Source organism: Natator depressus, chromosome 21, assembly GCF_965152275.1.
Source record: "Natator depressus isolate rNatDep1 chromosome 21, rNatDep2.hap1, whole genome shotgun sequence".
NCBI classification, from domain to species: domain Eukaryota; kingdom Metazoa; phylum Chordata; order Testudines; family Cheloniidae; genus Natator; species Natator depressus.
This window is the reverse complement of record NC_134254.1, coordinates 8,735,972-8,745,875: the sequence shown is the minus strand read 5'-3', so window position 1 is coordinate 8,745,875 and position 9,904 is coordinate 8,735,972. Positions and strand designations below refer to the sequence as shown.

Sequence of the window (9,904 nt, the reverse complement as noted above, 5' to 3'; positions counted from 1 at the left end):
CACCACGGAAGCCAAGGTAATAAAAGAGCTAGCCCTTAACGTGCGTAAAGTGCGCACACGGAAGGGTTAGCTGTGGTTGAGGCCAAGGTTCCCTAGGAGACAGCAAACGGCAATGGTGCACCAACTATGTTTCAGACAAACAAACTGAAAAACTCTTTAAAACTGAAGTTAGGCTCTTTCACCCCCTCCCCAGATATATTTTAACCCCTGCCCACCACAAAAAGTCCCCCCACCCCCATCTGGTGAGGCAGGTTAACAGTGTGGACAGCAAACTACTGCCAGATGCCGACCTGCTTGAGCCTCCTCTTGAGAGGTCATCACCACCTATCCTCTCACCCCCCCTCTGATGTTACTGGGCTGATGGGTGGACAGCTGATGGGTCCTTGTTGCCTCTCAGGTGTGTGGACCGAGTCCCTGGTGTGTTTCAGACGGACAAAATTAGTGGGCAGCAGGTTCCACAAAGTCTCTCCCCTTCCAGTGTGAGGTCCTGTTCTCATGGGGCTGGGTGACTATGGGGAAGGGGGGTTCATCACAGGTTGATGTCTGTGACATCTGTAGGCGTGCTGGTCATGCTGACATCCTGGTTGGCCGGGTAGTCTGGAGTCTTGCTGGAGCTGTATTCCTGCTGGGGTTGGGAAGCCTGTTTCAGGCTCTCGGCTAAGGCTGCCTCAATCTGCTCCTGACACGCTTTCAGGCAATCCTGCGAGAGAGGAAAGAAACAAGACCAGAGGCTTCAATTCCACTCTGCCTCTCGGAAATCAGAGAGCCCTGCTGATGTCTCTAAACAGGTGCAGGGCTATATTTCACGCCCGAGCATCTAAATGGCTGGACGGGGCTTAGTCCTAGACACAGCGTCTCCAATTTTTTTATCTGAGTTTATTCTTTAAGCCCCTTCTAAGACAATGCTCTGCAATGACTCCACCTCTTCTCCCCACTCTACTGGATTCTCATGAAGGTCCCTGCGGAGGGGTGCAGGTTGTTCTGGAGCACTGGGAGAGGTTGGAAAGGTAATTTCCCTAGACATGACCCCTTCTTCAGCTCCACAATATCATGGCTTTTCCTACGTTTGTTTCCTCTCTCAATGGAAGTAAACAGCTTCTGCACTGTTATTTACCTATATTAATAACACGGAGCAAGGACCTGTGTCAGACTGCACACACATTAGCCTAAACGCACAGAGAAGTTTTTCAATACTTCCAAGAGAAGCTTGTTTCTTTAGTCACCTGGGCCTTCCAGCAAGTGCACACACATTCGCTCTCTCTCCCATTTGTCCTCCTTCAGAGCTCTCAGTCTCTGACGGGGCTGCCTAAGTTCTTGTAGAGCCCCAAATCACCGTGGTATCTGGCACCTTCTGGGGAGTTAAATTAAACCCCCAGTTTTTGGTCCTTCATTTCGGACAGAGGACCAAGCTGTGCTGTGTGGGGGAAATTAGTAAAGAGAGGAATATTTGGGAACAGTTTTCAACTTAACTCCACGCCTTCCTTCCGTGAAAGCTAGACCCAGACTTCTCAGACTCCAGTCAGCTATCCCAATCCAAGGGTCTCATGCAAAGCTCTCAGTTTTTGCAGAGGACATTAAACGCGTTTAAGATGCAGGTACATCTACATGACGAAGTATGCTCCTCACTAGGCTCTTACACTTTCTATACCATCAGAGAGCTTCATCTCATTTTCCCTAGATTCTTCATGCACTGGGAGCCCAATACTGCGTCTCCTAGCAACACTGTCCAGGATCCTGGGTCCAGTGCATTGCTTGGTGCAAGGGAAATGCCCAGCCTCAGGGAAACATAGAAGCAAGAATGATTTTAATTAGCAGAGCCCGGCAAGTATGGAAGACAATCCCCCTAGAGCCTCTGCAGGGTGAGGAAACTCCTCCAGTTTGACACTAGATTGCAGTGACTCACCAGAGTGCTGCACAAGATGCAGCGGAGTCTGGGACCTCCTGCATCTATAAAGGGCAGAGGTTGCCCTCTGCCCCCAGTTTCTGATGAGGGATGGTGGCATTTTGCACACACGAGGGCTGGGGTTCTGGCCAGAGCCCGGCTGGACTCTGGGCCGTCTCTGTTCACAGGATTGTGTCACACATAGAACCTCTTACCAGGAATCCACAACTGGTTCTTAGAAACTGACAGAGGATGTGGCAAGCAAAAATAGCAACACCCACCTCCCCTTCCCCAAGTCATTTCCAGTAAGCGTAGCCTCTAGCCTTCTACCCGCAGCAACGAGGCGAAAAGAGCTGTACACGGGGCCCCAGCAACAGCCATTCTAAACCCCCTCTTGGCCAGTTCCCTGCTGGGTTAGACCCAGGGCAGGAGAAGGAGAGGGGACAGCCGGCAGGCCACGTCTATGGGCTGCAGGGGCAGGGGATAGACAAGGAGACCCTGGGTCGAGTTCAGCCCAGGTCGGCAGTAACCAGAAGCTGCCACTGTTGGATGGCCTCTCTGAATTCAGCGGCTAGGTCTACGAGGAACTGAGACAGACGTCTGTGTCTCATAAAAGCCACCACTGCAACCTGCCCCGTTGCGGGTGATTTCGGCAGAGATGCTATGGACTGTCTAGGCATCGAGAGGGAGCTCTCCTCTGGCTCTCTGGAGGGGCCTTGCACGCTGGCCGAGTATGCTGTGGGACGCTTGCCCTGCCCCTTGCCCCTGCAATACCTGTTGTGTAAAGGAGCCCAGAATCTAGGGCTGTCACCTCCCACCAGATGCCTCTTTAAAAAAATGAGGTATGGTCCCATGCCTTACAGGAAAGCGGGAGGAGGACTCTATCCCCAGGGAGACAGGCAGGTTAATGCTGCACCCTCCTATTCAAACCTTGGATGGGGCACGTTTATCAGACAGCAAAGACTTGTTAAGTAGTAAACGGGCAGCATCTAATCCCTCGGTGATCATACGCTAAAGATAAAACCATTAAGGATTAACGAACCTATTCGATGCTTGAGGCCCTGAGTCCTTACGGCCCAGATACCCCTGGCAGGAATTCATCAGCCTGGTAGCAGAAGCAGAACAGAGCAATGCAGCGCAGCCTGCAGAATGCTAAGTCCTTGCGTGTCCTTAATGCCCCTGCACCACCGCCAGCATTCATGAATTAAGCCTCAAGGGCTCAGGGAAGGAGGTTATCATCATCCTCTATTTAAGCAGTGGAGACGCTGAGTCACAGGAAGGGGAAGAGACCTGGCCAAGCTCATGGACTGAATCAGTGGCGGAGTCGGGGCCCAGGAACCCAAGCTTGGGATCCTTCCCCCATGCTCCACCCACTAGAACTCCAGTGGAAGAAAGGTTACTGCAGCTAGAGAGGACATGGCTGTCTCTTGGGATAGAGACCGACTTTTTGCTCTTTGTCTGTACAGCACCTAGCACAATGGGGTCTTAGTCCAGGAAGGGGGCTTCTAGGTACTGCAGTAATACAAAGAATAAACAACAACAGCTGAAGCTCAGGAGATGGGCCCTGAAGACAGGACTGGCATGGAGAAGTTGGAGTGAAGCCTAAGGAAACGGGGAGGGGGTTGGGAGAAAAGACTGCACTGAGCGCACAGGCCGATGGGGTTACATAAGGGGAGGCAGCCTAGTAACAGCTCTGGGTCTCGGCGACTCCAGTGCCCTCTAATCTTTCCTTTGTGTTCCTCCTCGCAGGCCTTTGAAATCTTTCCTGCTTCCCACCTGTTCTCCTCCACCAGCTCCAATTAACTCTGCTCCCAGGGCAGCATTCAGCCGCTGCCCCATTCACTGAAGCAGCTTGCGAGCAGCTGGCTGCAGGCAATTCAAAGTTACTTTTTAAAGGCTCAAACAAAAACCGCTGAGCAAATAAAGTGAGGCCCCCCCCCCCCAGCCCTCCTCTGACAATGCTAGGCTGTGATTATCCCTCTCCCAGCTCCAGTACAGCCCCAAACCTCCCAATTCCCCAGAGCGGCTATTGGGGGAAGGTAACGAACTCCACGCCAGAGTTCAAGCATTCTATGCCTGGGCAGACGCAGAGATCAAAGGGGCTCCCGAGGTCCAGTGCTCAGAGCAAGGGATGACTGAAGACAGGGAACTGAACCATCCTAGTTCAAGCCCCCCACCCGCTCCCCAAAAGGTGCTGAGGGTCGAGTTCCCCTCACTCCTGCCTTACGGCTCCTTGGGCATCCGCCTTTGATCATGAGTCCCGGAATGGCAAGCTGCTTCTGGCTCCCTACCCACCCACGCTTAGAGTGGCAGCAATCGGACACTGGGCAAGGTTAGCAGCTGCCGAGCCTGTTTTCCCCCAGCACCGTCAACCCAATCCCGTTAACACCTGTCCGCTCAGGTGAGCGGGTGCCTCCCTTTGTGCCTGCTTTTCAAAGGCTTCCTGCACGCCCCCCATCACGCGGGACAAAAGGAGAAAGCGATCCGGGCCATCGTACGACCGGGCAGCGGGGGAACAGACCTCGGCACGCAGCAGCCACGCACCCCGCTGCATGCTATGAACTGGAGTAGTACCTCGGGCTAGCGTAGTTATGCTCTGGAAAAGGCAGGAGAGGAGCGGCATCTTTAACATTTCCTCCCAGGGCATCCCTGCCAGTGACTGCTGGCCAGTGAAGATTCATAGCCCCTTGCGCCTACCTAGCCATGGCAAGGGCCAGCACTATTTGTATTACTAATTATTTGTATTATGGTAGCATCTTGGTGCCCCGGTCACGGCCCTGGCCCCCACCATGCTGGGCGTTGTACAGACTCAGGCCAAAAAGCCAGTCTCTGCCTAGCTTCAGCCACAGTTTTCTGAGCCAACACGGTGCGTGGAGAAGATACGTTCAGCCTAAGGACAGCAGCTGGGGAGGAGAGGATGGGGCTGACGAGATGGCAGCCATATACAGCAGTCTGCAGGAGGCCACACTGCCGCCCCTCCCAGCATTGTAATTCCGGCAGCAAGGAGAGAAGGAGCAGACGGTGGGAGGCTGAAGCAGCCCTGAAGGAGGGGAAACCAGATGCTCGGGGAGAGACTGGGGACTCCAATAACAAAAACACTCAAAGGGTTACCACAGTCTGGACATTTGGGTGGTATAGTGTAGTCAGCATCCCTTCCATGACTGCTTAGTCCAGGCCAGGACGAAGGGAGACCTGGCGTGAGGACACTAGGCAGCATAGACCGAGTTAGTCTGGGAGCTAGAGAGAACCACAGGGTCTGCCTCTGTCCAGCAGCCTCAATGAAGAATCCCATTCCGTTCCATTACGGCCAAGCCCTGACCCTTCTCTACTTTGAAGGTCACTTATGGGGGGCGGGCAGCAACCCCTATATCTGAAGCTGGAGAATAAAGGAGACCTAGACCCCAAACCTGACTGTGAGAAAGAGAACTATCCCTCCCTCCCTGCAGAATGAGACTTCAGGCCTGGGCACTGAAGCCCTGTAACAGTTCTTGGCTTGAGCAGCTACTTCTCCCATTCCTGCCTGGCCATTCCTGATGACACAGGTTTCTCTCCCCAACGTATGTATGCAGCCTCTCCTCTGCCTTAAGCCCCAGCCCATGCACCTCTGCTGGGAGGCTAGGAATAAGCACAAATGCCTTGGGACCCTCTAGATCTAGCTTAATCCAACTACCCAACAGGGTGAAGGTGACAGACTTTCCTTGGCATAATCGCTTAGCCCCTGTGCTGCCTTCTCACTTAGATTCCAACTCTTTACCCCCAAACAGATTTCTGGTGGTCTCCCCATCCCAGAACAGCAACATCCAGTGGTCTGATCAGCTTGGCAGTGCCTGGGCAGAGACAATAAATACTATTTTGCATTATAAAACACCTTCCAGCTAATAATCCCCAGGCCCTTTACATAGGTGGGCGAGCAGCATTCTGGTGTCCATTTTACAGATGAGGAAACTCAGGCACAGAGAGGGGAACTGAAATGCCCAAGGACACGCAGTGAATCCAGTAACCGAATCCTCAGTCCCCTGACTCCCAGACCTCTGTGCCGCACTTCCCCCAAACCAGTACTTACCACCTCTGTGCCAGTAATGCTGGCCAGCAGCTCCGTGAGTGCCTCGCCGGAGAAAGAGTTAGCCGAGACAGACAGGCCGTGAATCGCTGCGCCAATGCTGCCCGTTGCAATCATGGACGGAGGGTACATAGCAAAGGTGTAATCTACAAACCCAGGCAGGGAACGGAGTAAGGAGCGTTAGCAAGGATCCTCGTGAATGTGGCTGCGTCCTGCAGCAACCTTGTCAAACTAACAAGTGGCCGCAGTCCAAGACAGGAAGAGGCATGGCTTACAGTGGTGCAGTAGATAGGACTAGGAAACAAGGGGTAAAACTAAGGGCTTGTCTACACAGGGAAGTTATTCCACAATAAGGTCGGGTGTGAATTAAAGTGCTATAGCTATTCTGGAGTAAGACTCCGTGTAGACAAGCCCTAAGCAAAGGAAAGCGTAGCCTGAATGTCAGGAATGCACTGAGATCTCAGCTCTGCAAGGGAAGTGCTGGAAACCGCATTGCTTGGGTGGTTAGATCTAGACTGGAGAGCACCCAGAAGGGAGATGCTGCTGCACTGGCCTGGGAAACCATCTCTAACTTTTGGAACCTGACATTAAAACTCTGGCCTAGAGCCAAGGGGCCAGGTGGTGGGGGACGCTCAGGAGTGGTGTGTTTGTGCCATTCTCGCCACTTGAGAGGCCCGGCTGGGTGGTAAGAGCGGACGCTGACCACAGGCAAAATGGTAACTTTAGCAGACAGCTGACTGCACCATGCCAGGCTTTAGCCATTGTAATAATATTCATATTGGGGCTTTGCCCTTCTGTGGCGGCTTCCAGCCGAGGGTCTTGAGGCAATTTACAAACATTAGTGCGCTCAGCCTTGCAACCCCATGTATTATCATACCCAGTTCTTCAGACCGGGAGATGAACTCACCGAGAGGTTAAGGGCCTTGATTTCCCCAGCAGATGTGGGTGCTGAGCCTCTCTGGAAATCAGGCCCCAAGTGACTTGCTCAGCAAGTCAGAATGGCAGACGCAGGAATCAGAACCAGGTTACCTGGCTCCCAGTCCTGCGATGTAACCACCAGCCCGCCCTTGTTGCTTGCTCTAGCCTGGCCGGTCCCAGTGAGACAGCTCTGCTGCCCCCACCACGACAAGCAGCCCCGTACCTGTGGCACACAAGGCGATGAAGGTCTGTGCGTGCTTCTTCACCAGCTCTACCTTTTCCATGGGCAGCGGGAGCCGATGGAGGATGTGAACCAAGAAGTCATTCGCTATCACCGACACCAGGTCCCACTTTAGCTTCTCAAGGACGAGAACCTCACAGTCCTGAGCAGGGGACAGAGCGAGTGTTACACAAACAGGTCAGACTTTTCTGTACAGAAAGTGCTTTGCTACAGAGAGAGTTAGCGAGAGCCAAGAGCGTGAGAGCACGGTGCTTGGGGAGGAGCCAGGCCCGCGGCACACCATCCATGCTGCAGTGCTATGAGGCAGGACAGAAAGAGGGGAAGCAAAGTTCCTGCCAGGGGACTCATCTCCCCCCACTCTGACTGGGGGACAAAATCCATGCCTGCACTGATGCACAGCCTTGCGTAGGGATCAAGAGAGGAAGCAACAGGCCTCTCCTCTATTTAACTAGCGCTAAAGGCTTCCTTAACTTGCAAACCTGCTGCAATAACCCCTCCGGGACAGTGCAGAATAAGCAGGGTGTAGGCCCTGGCCACTCCCCCTCTCCGCTCCCAAAATGTCTCCCTGAAGTAGGGGAACAGAGATGGGTACATCTCCTCTGTGCTTGCTGAAGACGCCCCTGGCTTATGACTGTGCAGCCTGAAGGGGCTATTGGGCACGGATGAGTTCTGCACCTAAGAAAGCTCACAGCAGTTTACAAAGGACGGCCCTGAATATTCCAGCAGTGGATGCAGTTTAAATGCTTACAACAGCAAGGCACAGAATGAGTGTGCAGCTAAACCAAGCCAACCTACGGGCCAAATTGCACAGTCCTCACTCAACCTAACCTCCCATTGATGGTAATAGGTGTCTGCCAGAGTAAAAAAAAAAAAAAAAATCACAGAATTCACCCTGGAGCATGAACCTTAATACCCTCCATCTCTAACCACTTTATCGTTGGACCATCTATACTGACTGCTTCACGGACTAATGAAATGCAGCCACCTCTAGGTTGGAGCACTGAAACCATTCTACAACCGCGACACTATGTGATGCATTCCTTGTTTTAGAAAAGGAAGAGTATCTTTTCCAACGGCATCTATAGGGATGTTTAACTGGGGGATTACGTTCGAATTTGGCTACAATGCCAAGCTTAGTATCCAGTATTACTGGGGAACAGGGCACTGGGGTCTTTAGTGACAACAAACGGTCAGGATGCCTACTTACAGCACCTCCAACAGTACCATGCCCCCTAGCACCAGGCTGGGTCACTGGCTCACTACCAACTCGTAAAGAAGAGCACAACCCAGTCACCACCCCACTTCCTTCAACACCTTTCCAGAAGGGTCTCTTGTCCAACAAACTTGACCCAACTTGGCTCAAAAGACCTGGTGAGACCCCAGCGTGAGGCGGGATGACAGTCTGCTGCAAGAGCAACTTTTAAACATGGAAGGACTAGAAGACAGACAGAATGACAGGGACCCTTTCGAACACGAGCCTGCAGCATTTCTATAGCTCCTTCCACAAGGTGAGCTCAAAGCACTTTACGGACTCTGGGCTTGATCCCTAGAGGTGCCGTGCCCTAGCACGCCCGTTGATTTCAGCTGGAGTGGCAGCTGCTCACCCTCTCTGAGGATCATGCCAATGGAGCTTCCAAAGAGCCCCCTGAGCCTTATTCCCACTTCAGAAGGGGAAAGCGAGGCACAAAGAGGTCAAGCGGCTTGCTCAAGATCACACAGCAAGTCTGTGGCAGAGCCAGGAATAGAATCCAGGATCTCCTGTAGCCAATAGGTGTCACTTCCTCCTTTTGTTAAAAAACAAAAGCAAAAAACAAAACAAAACTAGCCCTTTCATTCCATGGCTACCTCAACTGGAAAGATGACCTATACAATGGGGAGAAGAGCACTGCCCAGCCCCACAGGGGAGTTGTGAAGACAGGTATATTAAAGCTTGTGTGAAGCACTCCGATATTACCGGGATGGAGGCCATGTAAGTGCAACAAATAAAGTGGTGTCTCTACCTCTTGACATCACTTGGCCTTAACTAGGTTACTTGATTTCAGAGTGTAGTTCCCACTACCAGAAGTCCCATTATCTTTAAATGGAAATAGTTTATGGGGTTGATTTTGCTCCCCCAGAGAAACTGACAGGGCAGCCAATTCTGCCAGGATAAGCAGTTTTGAAGAAGTGAGATTGATTTTTCAGAAGGATCTGGCTTAGCTTATTTAAAAGCAAAAAAAAAAAAAAAAACCAACCAAAAACCCCACCTTTCCTCCTTACACAACAGTACCAGTTCTGAGTTGTTAAACAACAGCATTGCTCAACCTGTTTTGAATTGCCCACTGGGCAGAACACATGGTATCATCACTGTGTGGTTGCAAGGCCGTTTCCTGCCAGTGGATGGCATTTTGCTAGAATCAGGGTTGTTTTAGGGTGTTGGGTCCCCGTCCCCCCCCCGGCCCCAGATGGGTTTCCTGGTCTTTTATACTGACCAGCTTACTTTCCACCTTCGCAGCACATAAGAACAGCATCTACCCAACAACCTATACACTCTTCAATTAAATGCAGTGAGGAAAAGCAAGGAGCAAGTAGAAGACTGATTGTAAACCACAGGTCTTGAAGATCACAGGAAAAGGTCATTTGGGATGCACCATATTACAGGAGAATATAGAACAGACATCAGGCTTGGCTACAGACAGGGGAGTCTGAGCTGCTGAAGAAGACTAGCAAGAGGACCCAGAAACAGACCTCTGCTGGAGAGCCCAGGGATCGGGAATGGGATACAGAGCTCTTCCTACTTAGAACACAGCCTCGGGCAGTCCTG

General features: G+C 52.1%; 1 protein-coding gene across 3 annotated transcripts in view; it reads right to left on the bottom strand.

Annotated features, from left to right (window-relative positions):
- Positions 1 to 269: 269 nt before the first annotated feature.
- CCND3 (cyclin D3) overlaps positions 270 to 9,904 on the bottom strand; it is a 59,579-nt gene continuing 49,944 nt past the window's right edge. Inside the window, exons 3-5 of one of the 3 annotated variants that reach the window (XM_074935883.1) lie at positions 7,084 to 7,243; positions 5,946 to 6,088; positions 270 to 700 (exon numbers count right to left, since the gene is read on the bottom strand). In XM_074935883.1, the coding sequence (XP_074791984.1) occupies positions 530 to 700; positions 5,946 to 6,088; positions 7,084 to 7,243 (474 nt within the window). In that variant the 3' untranslated portion in view covers positions 270 to 529. The remainder of the gene's footprint in view (positions 701 to 5,945; positions 6,089 to 7,083; positions 7,244 to 9,904) is intronic. The other 2 variants (XM_074935884.1, XM_074935886.1) reach the window with 2 other exon arrangements.